General features: G+C 37.2%; 1 protein-coding gene across 1 annotated transcript; it reads left to right on the top strand.

Annotated features, from left to right (window-relative positions):
* Positions 1-12,694: 12,694 nt before the first annotated feature.
* ch25hl3 (cholesterol 25-hydroxylase like 3) lies at positions 12,695-17,394 on the top strand. The gene is made up of 2 exons (XM_073841391.1): positions 12,695-13,233; positions 16,506-17,394. The coding sequence occupies exons 1-2, from the start codon at positions 12,806-12,808 to the stop codon at positions 16,897-16,899; spliced, it is 822 nt and encodes a 273-aa protein (XP_073697492.1). The 5' UTR covers positions 12,695-12,805; the 3' UTR covers positions 16,900-17,394.
* The last annotated feature ends 1,755 nt before the right edge of the window (positions 17,395-19,149 follow it).

Below are 19,149 nucleotides of genomic sequence, written 5' to 3'. Positions count from 1 at the left end.
GCAGCCTCATGCTGTGGGGCTGTTTTTCAGTGGCAGGGACTAAGGGACATGTCAGAGTAGAAGTAAACCTCAACATGGCAAAATACAGTGATAGCTTTAGTGAAAACCTAGTCCTCAGACTGGCAGAATGTTCACCTTCCAACAGGACAATGACCCTAGGCACACAGCAAGAGTGGCTTATAGACAACTGTGAGTGTCCTTGAGTGGTCCAGCTACAGCCTGGGGTTGAACCCTATCAAACATTTCCGAAGAAACCTGAAAATGTGTCTGCCCCCATCCAAGCTGGCAGAGCTTGAGAGGTGACGAGGTTAGACGAAGAATGGCAGATATTTGCCAAATACAGATGTGCAAAACTTGTTACATCATACCCAAATCTGTAAAGGTGCTTCAACTAAGTGCCACATTAATGGTATGGATATTTATGCAATGTACTTATTTCAAAGTTGTACTTAAAAAAGGTTATTTAAAGCAGTAACATAAGGCGGAAACATAACAAAATGTGAAAATAATGAAGGGGTTTGAATGCTTTTGCAAGGCACTAGGTGTGGGACAGGAGAACAAAAGTTGATTTTTAACCCTACAAATTAATGGATATTTGAATGTTTGGATGTGCAAATAGTTTATATGGTATGGTACAAAGTATAATAAGTAGTGTTCTGTTTTCCTCTTAAAGTCTATTACATTTTATATCCACAGAATTGTCATGCAGAGTTGAAAAAGCAGTCATCATTCCTTTATACTGTAGGTGTCTGGAAGGCAGTGTCATGGTTACTGTGAATGGCACTCTTGTTCAGAGGTGCCAGCAGAGGCCATGAAAGTCTTTGTATGTGTATCTGAGGTCTACAGTGTGCCTTTGTTCTGTCAGTCCTGGGCAGTTTAACAGTTTCATTGAGCTTTTATTAAAGTATCAGACCATCTGGTTTAGTTTTTAGGGAAAAAAGATTTCTTCGCCACCCAAATATGTTCGTAACTATTAATCTATTACTCAAATTTCAGAAACAGATAAAGTCTAAAGGTTTCCAAAGAAAAGACGTTAATCAATAACAGCATACAACTGGAACTAATAATGGTTAGTCCTTGGGAATTATTATTCACTTTATTAATAACATTAAAGGGGTCATGAACTGCATTTTTTCATTACTTTATGTTCTGCGAGGTTCACTTATAATGGTTGTGTGATTTTACATTTAAAAAACATCAATTAAAGTAATAGGCTATTTTCGATCTTGTTTTTGAGCAAGTAAATGCCCACTGCTATGATTGTCTAAAGTCTATGGGTGAGACTTCATTAGCTGCTATAGGAGAGAAGATAAAGAGATAAAGAGAAGAATAACAACCGTCATTCGGATCAGGGAGCGCATCAGGGTGCAGCACACTTGTTCAGGAAGAAACCTGCATGTAGGGGCTAATTATTTACCTTGGGTTCAATGGAATCAAGTGAGTGTGAAACCAGACCAATGCTACAGGGTGCACCAGGAACACACACTCAGACTAGGCGAGGCATACTTTGCGGGCCATAAACCCAAGAAAGACTTCTGGACCTGACGGAATTGCTGGGCACATGCTAAAGGACTGTGCGGACCAGCTGGCTGGAGTCTTCACCAGGGCTGTCAGTCCACGGTACCACCCTGCCTGAAGTTTTCCATCATAGTTCCCCTGCCTAAGAAACCCCGCATTAACAGTTTCAATGACTACCGGCCAGTTGCACTCACCCCAGTGTTTTTTTTTTTTTTTTTTTAAACCCCAGTGGTGACGAAGTGTCAGACTTCCGCTTTCTGGGAGTTCACATTGAGGAGGATCTCACGTGGGGTGTGAATACCTCTGAGCTGCTGTAAAAGACTCAGCAGAGACTGCACTTCCTGAGGGTGCTCAAGAAGAACAACATCACCCAGAGACTGCTGGTGTCCTTTTATCAGTGCTCCATTAAGAGCATCCTCGCGTATTTTATATGTGTATGGTACAGTAGTGGCACAGTAGCACAGAGGAAAACACTTCAGAGGGTTAATAAATCTGCTCAGAAGATCGTTGAATGCCCTCTTCCCACTCTGGAAGAATTACACAGTTCCCGCCGCCTCAAAAAAAAAAAGCCCAACATTATAAAGGACCCTTTACACCCTGGACATTCATTCTTTGAATTGCTACAGAGTAATTAAAACAAGGACTAATAGATTCAAGAACTGTTTTTATCCTACAGCAATTACCACACTCAATGCTGCTAAAACAATTTGATGTGCAATAAGAGATCGGGGCAATAATGACAATGTATGTTGTGTGTGTGTTTAGTTGATCGTGAGTGATTGGATGGCACTTCAATTTCTTTGTACATGCTACAATGACAATAACATTTAAAACCTTGATTATCTCAGGTGATTTTCATCTTCTTCCAGGGTGGCAGAAGAAGCTAGTGCAGAACAAACCCTTGGTAAAAAAAAAAACTAACAAAAAAACAGCATATTCTTGTTAGGTAGTTTTGATGCTGGGATGCTGGATAGGTGTGTTTTGACACTGGTTTATGCTGGTCCTTTGCTGGTTTATGCTGGTCCTTAGCTGGTCATGTGACCAGGTAGTCAAGCACCAGCATAAACCAGCTAAGGACCATCATAAACCAGCAAAGAAACAGCTTAAACCAGCATCAAAACCTACCTAACTAGCATATGCTGTTTTTTTCAACAGGGACATGAGCACAAATTACAACCAACAGGCAATAAAACTGCACACATGGTAATGATACTGTTATTATTAGTAAAGCTGTTTACGTTACAGTTTCCACAGCTTTATGCAGCTGTCCATATTTAGTGCATTTTTCACCACCTTCTGAAAAGTCCTGTCAGCAGATCAGCCACTAAAGAACACAGACAATGATATTGCTTCAACATGTCATGTTTGTTGGAATACGAGTGCCTGACATTTTGATCCTCCACTAGAACGTCTCGGTTACGTATGTAACCCTCGTTCCCTGAAGGAGGGAACGGAGACGTCAAAAATTGGGATCTTGCTTAGAGAGACCAATGTTCTTCAAGTGTAAACTTATCGAGCCAGTGCACATTGGCATGATTGCCTTCAGCTGCTGCTGATCACAGCGTGAGTATAAATAGGCAGAGGTTGCAGCACATATTCTATTTTTAGCAAATGTAAAAGTCCTTTCACACCAAGAAGTGACATGAATAAGCCTCCCGCTGAAGGAACAGTCAATTCACTTCTGTACACTAGAATGCAGGAGAAGAATGTTTAACACTCTTCAGCAATCAAAAAACAATGAAGCACAAATGTTGGTTTATCTAAAGTCAGTTTTGCTTATTAGTATAGTTGAACTGGATCATCAAAAGTCAGCAGCAGACATTGGCTAATAAAATGGGGTTAAATACATAAAGGATACTTGTGTTATTTAGCATATTTACTTAATGCAGGTTTACGTTTGCAGGTTTATATTTTGATGAATAATGAATCTGTTGTTTTTTTGCGAGTGACATGAATTGATTCATGTTCACGTTTAGTCTAGAAGTACAGTAACATCAGCAACGCATGTGTACTTCCGATTTCTTTCAACATGGGGACAGGAGAGCTGCCGTTACTTATTTGAAAAAGTAACTTAGATATGTTCTTGTAAATTAAATTAAGTACACTCTTAAAAATAAAGGTGCTTCACAATGCCATAGAAGAACCTTTTTGTCTAAATGGTTCCATAAAGAACCTTCATCATCTGAAGAACCTTTCTGTTTCACAAAAGGTTCTTTGTGGCAAATAAGGTTCTTCAGAATATAAAAAGGTAAGCAAGAAGTGATTCTTTAAAGAACCTTTGACTGAATGGTTCTTTGTGGAACCAAAAAAGTTTTTTCTATGGCCTCGCTTGAAGAACCTTTTGAAGCACCTTTATTTTTAAGAGTGTAATGTGTTACTTTACTAGTTACTTGAAAAAAGTAATCTGATTACGTAACTCCCTTAAGGCCTTGGTTGGGTTTGAGCCTCAATATTTCAGCAAACTTTTGACTCCTACTCCCCATCGAGACAGCTGAGGTCATTCATCAAACTTTTGTGGTTGTGGCCCCAAGTTTGTGGACCAGTCTCCCGTTTCATGTTTGGTCTGCCCCTTCTGTGTCTAGCTCTTCAATTCAGTTCAATTCAAGTTTATTTGTATAGAGCTTTTCATGATACAAATCATTGCAAAGCAGCTGGACAAAATTGTAGGCTGCTACAATATATTTAGTAGCTTATTAGTGGTGACTACTGTCAAGTCGATGTCACATATGGTATAAATGTTAAAATCAGTAATGATGTAATCAAACAAATGATGAACACTAATAGTAATGATTATGTGTTGCAATCAAACTTGTAGAAAAATTGTGTAGTGCTGTATGTTGTTTCAAGGCTGGCATCATCGGCACTCCTCTGGGGGGATGGCATCATCTCTTCTCGGGTATTCTGAATCCAGACTTAATCTTGTGTAATTCCTAGTTACCACGGGATGGAAATCCTGCGGCAGAAACAAAGTAACAAATAGAGAAATAATTAGCGTAGCTGCTGTTCCAACCAAGCAAAAATTTTGTGTTTAGCCCAAGCTGAAGAATGTTGATCTGCATTCGATCAGATGTAACTGAAGTAGAAGGTTTTGAGATACATTATGTGAACACTTGGCTAAAGAGATGAGTCTTTAATCTAGATTTAAACATACAGAGTGTGTCTGAACCCCGAACGTTATCAGAAAGGCTTTTCAAGAGTTTGGGAGCCAAATGCGAAAAGGCTCTCCCTCCTTTAGTGGACTTTGCTATCCTTGGTACTACCAAAAGTCCAGAGTTCTGCGACCTTAGGGAGCGTGAGGGATTGTAGCGTGGTAGGAGACTAGTTATGTATGCAGGAGCTAAACCATTAAGGGCCTTATAGGTAAGAAGTAATATTTTGATACGGAACCTAATAGGTAGCCAGTGCAGAGACTGTAAAATTGGGGTAATATGATTATATTTTCTTGACCTGGTAAAGACTCTAGCAGCTGCATTTTGGACTACCTGTAGCTTGTTAATTGAAGATGCAGGACAGCCACCTAGTATTGGATTACAGTAGTCGAGTCTAGACGTCATGAATGCATGAACTAACTTTTCTGCATCAGAAACAGCTAACATGTTCCGTAGCTTAGCAGTGTTTCTAAGATGAAAGAATGCTGTTTTTGTAACATGAGAAATATGATTTTCAAAAGACAGGTTGCTGTCTAATATAACACCCAGATTTTTGCCTGTAGAGGAAATAACAGTACATCCGTCTAGTTGCAAATTGCAGTTTAAGAGATTCTGTGTACTGTTTTTTGGTCCAATAAGTAATATCTCGGTCTTATCTGAATTTAATAGTAGAAAATTATTGGTCATCCAGTCTTTCACATTTTTAACACACTCTGTTAACTTTGATAGGTTAGTAGTTTCATCTGGTCTTGTTGAAATATATAGTTGAGTGTCATCAGCATAACAATGGAAACTAATCCCATATTTCCTAATAATATTACCAAGGGGTAACATGTAAATTGAAAATAGCAGAGGACCAATTGTGGCACTCCATACTTTACTGGTGATAGTTGCAATGACTCCCCGTTTAAATAAACAAAGTGGTAGCGATCGGACAGGTATGATCTGAACCATCTTAAAGCCTGCCCTTGAATACCTGTATAGCTTTATAATCGATCTATGAGTATATCATGATCTATAGTGTCAAACGCAGCACTAAGATCAAGTAAAACTAGCAATGAGACGCAGACTTGATCTGAAGCAAGTAGCAAGTCATTTGTGATTTTTACAAGTGCATTTTCTGTGCTATGGTGGGGCCTGAAATATTCTTCAAAGAGATCATTTTTTTGCAAGAAGGAGCACAATTGAGCAGACACAACTTTTTCTAAAATCTTAGACATAAATGGAAGATTAGAAATGGGTCTGTAATTTGCCAATTCACTAGGGTCTAGCTGTGGTTTCTTAATAAGAGGCTTAATAACCACCAGTTTAAATGGTTTTGGGACATGACCTAAAGATAACGATGAGTTAACAATATTAAGAAGCGGTACTTCTGCTACAGGTAACAACTAATAATAAAACTAATAATAAAGTAATTTAGTGGGTACAGCTCTTAAAACATTATTATTCCTAAGCATTTATTATTGTCTTAACAGCTTTCACACAGTAAAACCAGTAAATTACCATAACATTAATGGAGTGACATTTTTACACAGAAATGGCTTCTTAACAGCTGCACCTCCCAAAGTTGTGTTTGTAAACATGGAGGAGTAATACGTAGTCAGTGTTTTGTTAATGTTTTCATTTTTGTGTCAAACGTTCACATTCATGCAGCGCTTTTCGCCCAGAGACATTGTATTAGACAACTTCAAACTGAACTACACAGTGCAAAATAAATGCGTTATCTGCGTCAGAATGTTACGACTGGCCCAGAGTAGATGTTGTACGTCAACGTGTTTCGAACTTGTACCGGTAATCTCATTCTGCGTTCACACACAGCACCATACTGGTAAATTACTGGTGTCTTCGCTTTCTGGTAAATTGCCAGAACGAATTTACCAGTATTTTTAAAAATGTCCTGTTCACACCTGATTTCTTACCAGTAAAGACTTTATGTGTGAAAAGGGCTATTGATTGATGCTTTGTTGTTTGTATTTGTCTGTCTGTTAAATGTGATTTAAAAAAAAAAACTGATTTGTATTGAATAGTTCAAGAACCAACTTCATAATACATTCATCAAAATGTGCCTCTGAGATAAATGAGTGAATAAAGTCACCAAACCCAAAACCAGATGAGCCTGAAATAGAATATTATAAAATAGATCAAATAATAGATAACATGACAAATTCACTACGGTACTATTCACTACTGCGTCCAGGGAAATTAGTCATCTTTCTCTCATGTGGTCAGTAATGTACTGGAAGCACTCAGATAGAGGACGTCAGAGTTAGTAATGCATTCTTCCTGCTATTTTCACACATATACCAAGATCAACGAAATAACTGCCAAAGAAAACTTGGACTACACTCCCTGACTGTATATTAAAAACCAACAGTCAAGCTTGTGTGCTTAGCATATTTAGTAAATGAAAAGCTTATGCAGTGAGGTTTTTACGCTCCTTGTCTGCTGAAGAGAGACCTTTCCATGCCTTCTACAAAAATAAAGCACTGATAATGTGAAACATATTTAAATTTGACATCTGATCTCTGCTGGTTGTGACCAAAAAACAAACAATTAACAAGAGAGAGTATCATTCTGTTCCCACGGCCACCAGATCTCAAGTGCATACAAACTGCATCTCTACACAAAACATACACAGATGTTGTTAATTAGGAAACTGTCATTTACTACATGTGGTTGATATTAGTGAAAAGTTTTAGTTATTAATTGGATTTATTTGAAAAAGTATGACACACATTGTTTCATTTTTGGGGTCTCCGGCTACAACAATACTCTCTATAATTAATCAATAATTAATACAATAATTATAATGAGTTGAAAAGTGAAAAATAAACAAATAATAATAATAATAGTAATGAAAAAGCATTAAAACAATACATAGTCCACCAGTGTTCTCTAAGACCCCAAACAGAATCAGAAAGAGTCTTGGTGTCAGGAGCTTCAAGTAAGGAAAGTCCAGACATAAAAACAGACAGTTTACCCAAAAATTAAACATTTTGTCATTGTTTACTTATCCACATTTTTGTCCAAACTTTCATTCTTCAAAGAGTTTTAGCTGCCATTGATTTCTGTTGTATGAACACTCAGACATGAATCCAAATATATAATTTCTGTTATGTTCCACGGAGAAAGAAAGTCATACCGTTTTGGAATGACATGAGGATGCTTTTCATTTTGGGGTTTACCCTTATCCCTTTAACTTTTGCTACATTTATAACCAGTTTTCACTGAATTAAAAGCAGACCTAAAAGCAGCGTGACTTTTTGACTGGTTGCCCACAGGAAATATTAATTTATAATTTATATAACGTTTTATTGTTTACTTATATTCACTGTAACATAATATTGAGTAAATTACATTTTAGACACAATATTCCCAGTTACTCTACTTTGTGTATTTTATGTATAGCCTACCTATAATGTTATTAAGCACATTTCCTTACTACATTACTGTGCCTTGACCTTGGTAGTAGGGTAGACCCAGTAAAGTAGAGAGACATTCTGCTTTTTTCATCACTACACAAAAACTAGATGCTGAAATTAGTGATTTTTCACATGATATTTATTTTACTTATGTACTAAAATATCATAAATTGATAATACAATAGCTATAAGTAGTTTTGGTTTCCACAATTAGCTCATAAACATAAGGTGCTTTTTTGTCTCAACTGTACCCAAATGGTGTACAGTTGAGACACTCATTCTTGATGCTCTAAAACTGGCTCACCATTTATTGCAAATGTAAAAAATTACAAAATTACAGTTGTGCAACTTTTTTTTTTAAACAATCAGATTTATTTATTTGCTTTATTTAATTCAGATTCAGTTAAGCAAAACAGCAACAAATATTTAAGGCTAGAAAAGTTATGGAAAACTATAATGTAAACAACAGTAATAACAATGTCTTCAAAAAGTTGATTTATTTCACTAATTCCATTCAAGAAGTGAAAGGCGAAGGGAAGGAAAAGATGTTGTAGAAAAAAGTGTACAAGCAATAGGGATAACCACACCCTGGAGAGAATTGTGAAACAAAACCCATTCAAAAATGTGGGGGAGATTCACAAAGAGTGGACTGCAGAGTGCTTCAAGAACCACTACACACAGACATAGGCAAGACATGGGTTTCAGCTGTCGCATTCCTTGTGTCGAGCCACTCTTGAACAACAGACAGCGTCAGAAGCGTCAGAAGCTAAAGACAAAAAGGACTGGACTGCTGCTGAGTGGTCCAAAGTTATGTTCTCTGATTAAAGTAAAATTTGCATTTCCTTTGGAAATCAGGGTCCCAGAGTCTGGAGGAAGAGAGGAGAGGCACAGAATCCACGTTGCTTGAGGTCCAGTGTAAAGTTTCCACAGTCAGTGATGGTTTGGTGTGTCATGTCATCTGCTGGTGTTGGTCCGCTGTGTTTTCTGAGGTTCAAGGTCAACGCAGCTCTATACCAGGATGTTTTAGAGCACTTCATGCTTCCTGCTTCTGACCAACTTTATGGAGATGCAGATTTCATTCTCCAACAGGACTTGGCACCTGCACACAGTGCCAAAGCTACCAGTACCTGGTTTAAGGACCATGGTATCCCTATTCTTAATTGGCCAGCAAACTCGCCAGACCTCTATGGGGTATTGTGAGGGGAAGATGCGATATGCCAGACCCAACAATGCAGAAGAGCTGAAGGTCACTATCAGAGCAACCTGGGCTCTCATAACACCTGAGCAGTGCCACAGACTGATCGACTGCCACGCCGCATTGCTGCAGTAATTCAGGCAAAAGGAGCCCCAACTAAGTATTGAGTGTTGCACATGCTCATACTTTTCATGTTCATACTTTTCAGTTGGCCAAGATTTCTAAAAATCCTTTCTTTGTATTGGTCTTAAGTAATATTCTAATTTTCCAAGATACTGAATTTGGGGTTTTCATTAGTTGTCAGTTATAATCATCAACAAAAGAAATAAACACTTGAAATATATCAGTCTGTGTGGAATGAATGTATACATTATACAAGTTTCTCTTCTTGAATGGAATTAGTGAAATAAATCAACTTTTGAAGATATTCTAATTATGTAACCAGCACCTGTATACATACCTGTATATTCTATATCCCTACCCTTAAACCTATGCATCACCTACAGTCATTCTGTATGATTTATACGCTTGTTTCCTTATGGGGACCTAATAAATGTTCCCATATAAGGTTAGAATTTACTGGTATTACTATACTTGTGGGGACATTAGGTAAGGGATAATGTACAGGCAGCCGGTAGTTATCGCAGAAATAAGCCCCGACAGTGTGATCAGGACCCGACGCGAAGCGGAGGGTCTTGTATCACACTGAAGGGGCTTATTTCTGCGATAACTACCGGCTGCCTGTACATTATCCCGCTTATTACACGGCCACTTGCCACATAAGGAAAAAAACTGGACATGAATATGAATTTGAAACCTTTTATTGGCATATTTGTTTTAAATTAACATGTTTATCCTTCCGCGAAACGATATAGTACCACGTGACTAACCTTCAAACTATGTACGTTAGTAAGACAATTTAAATAGATTAATGTCGAAATTTTCCATTGTTAATTGTGGTTGTCCAGTGTTTCTCACAAGATGGCGCCAAACGGTAATCTTTGTTGGCATGGAGGGATTTTAAACATACAAGTAGTACCGGCTATGCGTTATTACTTTGGAGCGGTGATTACCTGCAAATGTCTCAACTGACCAATCAGAATCAAGCATTCCAAAGAGCCGTGTAATAAGTCCCCATAATGTAGGTAATACCAGTACACAAACACACACAGCCTTTGAATATGGATTTTATTTTCTATGATTGAACTGTTACTGTATACATAGCGACCTAAAAAGGGTGTATCAACTGTACCCACTTTACCACCTTGTATATTTCTTAAAATGCTATGTTAGTCTTTTAACATTCCTGTTAGAAAATATGTCCATTAACAATAGTGTAAATGTGACCTTTATCATAACACTGTACAACTAAACAGCATGTGACACAATATGGCACCAGTTCGGGTACAGTTGATACACTGTGTCTCAATTATACCTCACTGACATACATGCATGTTTCTCTAGATCAGGGGTCCCAAAACTTTTTTCTGAGAGGGCCACATAATTTTCATTTCTTTAATGGGGGGCCGGGTCGGTTTATATAAGAAAATTCCATGGGCCGGACTGACTACTATTATTATTATTATTTTATTATGATTTTACCTGTATTTTTTATAACTTTTAATGCTAGAATAGTTTATTATTTTGTTATGCACCACACAAACAAATGATTTTTTTTTTCAAAAGATATACAGGTGCATCTCAAAGTAGAATGTCATGGAAAAGTTCATTTATTTCAGTAATTCAACTCAAATTGTGAAACTTGTGTATTAAATACATTTAATGCACACAGACTGAAGTAGTTTAAGTCTTTGGTTCTTTTCATTTTGATGATTTGGCTCACATTTAACAAAATCCCACCAATTCGCTATCTCAACAAATTCGAATATGATGACATTCAAATCAGCTAGTCAACCTAAAACACCTGCAAAGGTTTCCGTCAAGCTGTCAAAATGGTTTCTGAGTTTGGTTCACTAGGCTACACAATCATGACGAAGACTGCTGATCTGACAGTTGTCCAGAAGACAATCATTGACACCCTTCACAAGAAGGGTAAGCCACAAACATTCATTGCCAAAGAAGCTGGCTGTTCACAGAGTGCTGCATCCAAGCATGTTAACAGAAAGTTGAGTGGAAGGAAAAAGTGTAGAAGAAAAACACCAACCAAGAGAACCGCAGCATTGAGAGGCTTGTAAAGCAAAATCGATTCAAGAATTCGGGTGAACTTCACAAGGAATGGACTGAGGCTGGGGTCAAGGCATCAAGAGCCACCACACACAGACATATCAAGGAATTTGGCTAGAGTTGTCATATTCCTCTTGTTAAGCCACTCCTGAACCACAGACAACATCAGAGGTGTCTTACCTGGGCTAAGGAAAAGAATAAATGGACTGTTGCCCAGTGGTCCAAAGTCCTCTTTTCAGATGAGAGTAAGTGTATTTTATTTGGAAATCAAAAAAGTCATGGAAGTCATCTGCTGGTGTTGGTCCACTGTGTTTTTTGACGCACACTTCGAATTCCTCAAATGCTATTGAGTCATTTTGTCATCACACTGTATTTTCTAGCTGCCTCTTGCATCACCTCTTCGACTGCGATGACACATTACGTTGAATGTACCATTCTGTTGGTGAATTTAACAAACAATTAGGCTATGTTAATAACTAAGGGAAATTTTAGTTTGAAAGCCAACCTTTATTATCAAATACCGACATCTCTGGCATTGTTCAGAGGGCCAGTCCAAATGTGGGGGCGGGCCGCATCCGGCCCCCGGGCCTTAGTTTGGGGAACCTGAGTCTAGTTTATAAAAAGACCTTGCATGGTACAATATCATAAGATATGTCTATTTTTAGGGCACAGAGTAACGTTTGTACTTGATATATGTTACGTTTAAAAATCATAATAGAATAATAAGTTATTTATTGTGGAAGATAAAAGCTCACCTTGGAAAAAAAAAAAACACTTTTGTCAATATCTTCAGAGTGGAAATTTGAAAATTTCCCTCCATCAAAAAGAACACTATATTACACGTGTGGAGCACATTTAGTAAGGTGTTTCAACTGTACACAGGTCTCAAATGTACTCAGTCTACCCTACCCTTGCTGTGTATGGAGGGTCAGAAAGCTCTCGGAATTTAAAAAATATCTTAGTTTGTGTTCCGAAGATGTCAAGGTCTTAGTTTTGGAACAAGGGTGAGTAATGACAGAATTTTCATTTTAGGGTCAACTATTTCTTGGCTATACAGTTGTTTCATGTCACAAAATCATCGATTTTAAAAATTTGCATTTAAAGAATACAGATCAAGTGACCTTGGTAAAGTTGCAGTAGTGGGAGGAGAGGAGCAGTCTTCACCCCCGTGGCTCGCGTTCACATTCTGCTGCCTGTACTGAAATTGTGTCAGAATGAAAGTGATCTTCACACACTGCATTGAAAACGGTTTCCATCAAAACACAGCACATCTGGAAGACATAAGTGCGGCTGTTGCTCTTTTTGCGGTTATGTAGAAACAAAAGCAGTTTACAAGGATGATTGCTATCTTCTTGCTGATTTTTGGAGGCGATACATTCCTTCAGTGGATTTGGGACTTCATATATGCCGAACGTTATGTGCTCCTCATGTCACCCTACTTCTGCGTGTGCGCAGCTTTCAGCACTCATCTCATCTTCTCTGTTCCCTTCATGCTTCTGGATGTGTTCAGTCCACACGTGGGATGGCTCCAAAAGTATAGGATACAACGTGAAGTCGTTGGCTTGCATCAGTGGTTTGGATGTGCTACACGAATTTTGTGGAAATACATCGTTGGCGTTTTGCCGTTAACTGCGTTGTTTCTGTGGGTACGGCGCACGCAATTCCCGGAGAGAGCACCATCTTCTCTCCATGCCTTCGGGGAATGTGTCTCATGCATGTTCATATTCGACACGCTCTTCTTCGTGTGTCATTACACCATACACAAGTAAGCATCGCACATCTCTCACATGTTAAAATGTGGAGCACATGAATGACAAAGTTTAAAATCTTACATCCATTTGTCATCTTTTACCAGTTTTATAAAATTGGTAGGCTATTTTAGCTATTTCGGCTGTGACATTCACAAGAATATCTTAATTAAACACAAATTAGTAAATTAAGAAAAAAGTTTAATTTGTATTGTCTTCATAGGACAAATGTAAACATTTACAAGTTTTACGTTTTTAGATTTGGCCTTGCATGTTGTACAGCTTTGAAAATACATCTTTTTGTACATGTATAAATCCTAAAACGTTAAAGCCACACATTCCTGAAGTTTTGCCTGAGTGAGGAAAGTGGATTTATTTATTTATTTTTTGCAATTTTTTTTTTTGGCCCAATAGTCTAGTCAGTAATATTTTCTTCCCGCAATGAAGTGAGTAAAATATGTGTTTTGAGCACAGTTAATGCTTTTTATATGAGTTTTAAAGTGTTCTTAGTTTAGTGGATTTATGAGGAATTACAGGGGTCATTAGTGCAGTTCCTTAAAAGCTCTATGGCTCTGTTTGATGAAAAAATGTGGATATTTCTAGATTATAATTACTTTGCATTTTTAATTTATTATTAAATATAAATAACGTAATATATTTAATATTTTTAATTTAATTTATTATTTCAATATAATAGCATTGCTTTTCTAAATAAAACAACAATAACAATAGTAAAAATACATAACCAGATTCTAGAAGAAATACACCAGACGAAAAAGGATAATGACAAACAAACCATTTACCATACCATAAAACAAATATTTATATAATACTTATATTTAATTTGTTATAAAATATTATGAGATTCCAAAATTTAAATTAACCAGAAACAGGGAGTCTTTTGAGTTTTAATAGTTTTTTGTTTGTTTGTTTGTTTTTTTGTTTTTTTTTTCTAATTGTGTTACACCATCAATATTCAATTATAATCTTATCTATTACACTTTGGGATGATGGGATCAGATAAAACTAAAATTAAATCCATTTTAATCAATTGTAATGGTTTCAGTGTGAATCAATTTAGACTCAAGTATCACCTGTGGATGTAGATCTTATAAAAATAGAATGTTTAGCACAAAAGCTGAACTGAAATTGAGATTACTGAATCTATTCACCTGCTAATGTAGTTCAATTATCTACCAGCAGAGGCTGACAGCGTCACGCTAACTAGGAAAACCTCAACCCTTGATTATAATGTAGAGAAAAAGGAATATTTTTATCCTAAATTTAAATTAATTAGACAACAAATACAGGTCAATTTTACCAGTAGAGCTATTAGTATTTGTGTAATGCATCTACAGTCTCTCAACAACTTATTATGTCTGACTTCAAAATGAGCTTGTACTAAATAATTTAAGCTGTTGTTAACTGCCTTTTCTTCATTGAACAGAGTAGACATGTAAAGTAGAGAAAAAGGCGCTGGGTAAATATCGAACAGAACACATGCTGGGTTATTTAACCCAGCTTGTTGGGTTTTATACATTAACCCATTTGATGGGTTGTTTTTTGGCATAGTGCTGGGTCAGTCAACCTTCTGAAGGTTTTTCATTTTATATAATAAAAATGCACTCTAAAATCTGTTTTATGTATACAGTGGAGTTCACCCCTCACATTTCAGCAACCAATTAAGTATTTCTTCTTAAGGGACAATTGTATAGAAATGAAACTTGGATATATTTTAGACTCGTCAGTGTGCAGCTTGTATAGCAGTATAGATTTATTGTCCCCTGAAAATTACTCAACATACAGCCATTATTGTCAAAATAGCTGGCAACAGAAGTGAGTACACCCTAAGTGGACTTGTCCAAAGTGTCAATATATTGTGTTAGCACCATTGTTATCTGGCACTTCCCTAATCATCCTGGACATGGAATTGACCAGAGCTTCACAGATTGTTGCTGGGATCCTCTTCCACTCCTCATGGAGCTGCTGGATGTTAGACACATGGTGCTTCTCCACCTTACGCTTCAGGATGCTCCACAGGTGCTTAATAGGGTTCAGGTCTGGAGACATACTTGGCCACCCCATTACTTTCAGCTTCCTCAGCAAGGCAGTTGTCATCTTGGTGGTGTGTTTGGGATCGTTATCATGTTGGAAAACTGCCGTTCGGCCTAGTTTCTTGGTTGGAAGGCATCATGTTCTGCTTCAGACTGTACAGTACATAATTAAATCCATGTTTCCCTCAATGAACTGCAGCTCCACAGTACCAGCAGCACTCATGCAGCCCCAGACCATGATGCTATCACCACCATGCTTGACTGTAGGCAAGACACAATTTTCTTGGTACTCCTCACCAGGGCATCGCCACACATGCTGGACACCATCTGAGCCAAACAAGTTTATCATCAGACCACAGGACATGGTTCCAGTATATTCATGCTCTTGGACAGGTTGTCTTCAGCAAACTGTTTGCGGGCTTTCTTGTGAGCCAGCTTCAGATGAGGCTTCCTTCTGCAAACCGACTTGTTGCGGTGTGCAGTGTATGGTCTGAGCATTGACAAGCTGACCGTTTTACTTCTGCAACCTTTAAAGCAATGCTGGCAGTACTCATGCATCTTTTTTTGAAGCCAGGTTCTGCACCTGACGCACAGAACGAGTGCAGAAAAACAACCCAGTACCTGGGTAAAAATATTAAAAATATCCTAAAAAAAATGGCCCGACAGGCTAAACCCACCATTTGGGTTAAAAAAGAACAGCATTTTTTACACTGTAAAAAGTTTTCACCAGTTTCAACTTAAAAACTTAAGCTTAGCAGCTGCATTAAAATTTTAGGTTAAATCAACTTAAAAGTGCAAGTCATTTTAACAAATTTTATTGCCATGAGTTGAAATGAATAGTAGTTTTAAGTTGATTTAACTTAAAATTTTAAAGGCAGCTGCTGAACTTGCGTTTTTAAGTTGAAACTGGTAAAAACTTTTTACAGTGTAGAGTGCAGAAAAACTACCCAGCACCTGTGTAAAAATACTAAAAATAACCCAGTAAAATGACCCAACAAGCTGAACTCAGCATTTGGGTTTAAAAAAAAAAAAGAATTTTTTTAGAGCACAGAAAAACACCCAGCACCTGGGTAAAAATACTAAAAAAAATAAACCAATAAAATGACCCAACAGGCTGAACCGAGCATTTGGGTTAAAAAATAACCCAGGAGTGTTGCTTTAGCAAGGCCCATATTTATGCATAATTTGCTAGCTATAAATATATAACTAAATCAAATGTCTGTTTTTTTTTCCAGAATTCCCTGGCTGTACAACAACGTCCACCGCATTCACCATCTGAACAGGGACACATTTGCTCTGGCAGCTCAAGACTCCAGTATTTCTGAACTACTGTCTCTACAATTCCTTGCATTTCTAAGTGCTATGCTTGTGGGCTGCCACCCATTTAGTGAAATCCTTTTCCATCTGGTTAACACCTGGATGGCTGTGGAGGATCACTGTGGATATGACTTTCCTTGGGCACTGCATCGGTTGTTGCCGTGCTTTGGCGGGCCGCCGCACCACCTGGCCCACCATCAGCACTTTAAAGGGAACTTTGCCCCCTACTTCAGACACTGGGATTACATCTTTGGGACCTCATTGCCCATTTCAGTAAACGAGAAAGACAATGATAGGGTGAGTCCAGGTTAATTGGGTCATTATATGAGAATGCGAATGAGACTATTAAAAGGATCCCATTGTATCTGATTTCACCCTATATGAACTGAGATTATAATAACCCCTTTTTTCCAGAGATTTTCTTATTTTTTTACTGAATTAAACCAAGATAATTATGTTAATAATAATCAGAAAGCTTAGATTCTTGGCCTGACTTTTTACGGTGTTAATGTTTTATGTATATATTTAAATACTGGCTATTTGCATTTCAACTTTTTCATGTTGTATAATTGTTTTTTAGTTATTTTCTTAAGTGTTGATAAATGCATTAAACACATGTCATTTACAAATGTTTTGGTAACACTTTAAAATAAGTTCATTAGTATTGCTCACACATGAACTAAGAATGAACAATACTTATACTGTACAGCATTTATTAATGTTAGTTAACGTTAATTTACTAATGCATTATTAAAATGTTGTGCTGGTTAATATTAGTTAATGCACTGTGAATTAATATGAACTAAGAACGAACGACTGTATTTTCATTAACAAAGATTAATAAACAGTGTAAGAAATGTATTGTTCATTCGTCATTCATGTTAATACATTAACTAATGTTAACTGTGATGGCAAAACGGCATTTTAACAGCCATTTTCCTAGAAATTTCAAAAGAATAGCATTTATTAAATAATTAATAACAAATGTTCAAAAATAGACTACCTTATATAACGCAGAAATTTATATTCTAAGCCAATTGCACAGATGCATTAAGATCGGCTTACTTTTTATAACACTTTTTTTAGTCCTTGAGTACTAAAATGACTGGACAGTGTGTCCAGCTTGAAGTACAATCCAATTCTGTTTCTGTACTAAAATCAAAAACATGTCAGTATCTCTCATCAAGCTAACATGCGCGTAATTGCTTTAATGGTTTAACTTGGCTCTTAAATTAGGATTGGCAGTGAAGTTGGAGAAAGATCAGTGGTAGTTTGCACTTAAAAGCATTGGCAGAGCTGATCATGTCACTCATATGTTGGTCCAGCAAGGAAATTGATGTGAGTCAGCAAGGCTAAAACCACCAATTTTATACCAATTAATTTCCCTAAACTATGCCTGATGGTTTTGAGAAACTCTTTAATTTGATGTACTTAACTGAATCTTGTTAAATCTTTCCGGTGAAGGCCACATCACATCTGTATACTCCAACAAGTCTGGATGCCCAGCACCATTCACCTCCACTGAGCCAAAAAGCCTTTCCTTAAAACGACATTTTCAATTAACTGTATAGCCTTCATAGGAACATCTATCACCGTTTCATTTTCAATATTGTTCCCCACACAGCACTTTGGTGAATTATAAGGGATCATTCATTCTTTTTGCTTGTGCAGGGAACACAAGCCTATTGCGTACATTTACAGTAATGGAAACAAGACAATTAAGCAGTAACTTATCTTGTAAGTACATTTCAAAAGTTTTGAAGTCTCTAATTCAGTATACATACTTTCCGTTAAGAGGTAAACTCAGTCCTATTTTGAACTTCTAACTTATCAAAGCTAACAGGGTGTGTTAAAAATATAAAAGATTGGTTAGTTTTCTCCTATTAAATTAAGATAAGACAGAGATATTATACAATGGACCAAAAAACAGTACGCAGAATCTCTTAAATTACAATTTGCAACTAGACGGATGTCCTCTACAGTCAAAAATCTGGGTGTTATATTTGAGAGCAAATTGTCTTTTGAAAATCATATTTCTTAAATTAGAAAAACAGTCTTCTTCCATCTTAGAAACATTGCCAAGCTACGGAACATGTTAGCTGTTTCTGCAGAAAAGTTAGTTCATGCATTCATGACCTCTAGACTGGACTATTGTAATGTACTACTAGGTGGTTGTCCTGCATCTTCAATAAACAAGCTACATGTAGTCCAAAAGAGTCCTTACCAGGTCAAAAAAATATGAATCGTATTACGCCAATTTTACAGTCTCTGCACTGGCTAACTATTAGGTTCCGTATCAGTTACAAAATATTACTTCTTCCCTTTAAGGCCCTTAATGGTTTAGCTCCTGCGTACCTAACTAGTCTTCTACCATGCTACAATCCATCACGCTCCCTGAGGTCGCAAAACTCTGGACTTTTGGCAGTACCTAGAATAGCAAAGTCCACTAAAGAAGGGAGAGCTTTTTCACATTTGGCTCCCAAACTCTGGAATAGCCTTCCTGATAATGTTCGGTGTTCAGACACACTCTCTATGTTTAAATCTAGATTAAAGACACATCTC

This window comes from Garra rufa, chromosome 5 (genome assembly GCF_049309525.1).
Source record: "Garra rufa chromosome 5, GarRuf1.0, whole genome shotgun sequence".
Lineage (NCBI taxonomy): Eukaryota > Metazoa > Chordata > Actinopteri > Cypriniformes > Cyprinidae > Garra > Garra rufa.
The sequence above is the reverse complement of the archived record's forward strand: the minus strand, read 5'-3'. Positions and strand labels throughout refer to the sequence as shown.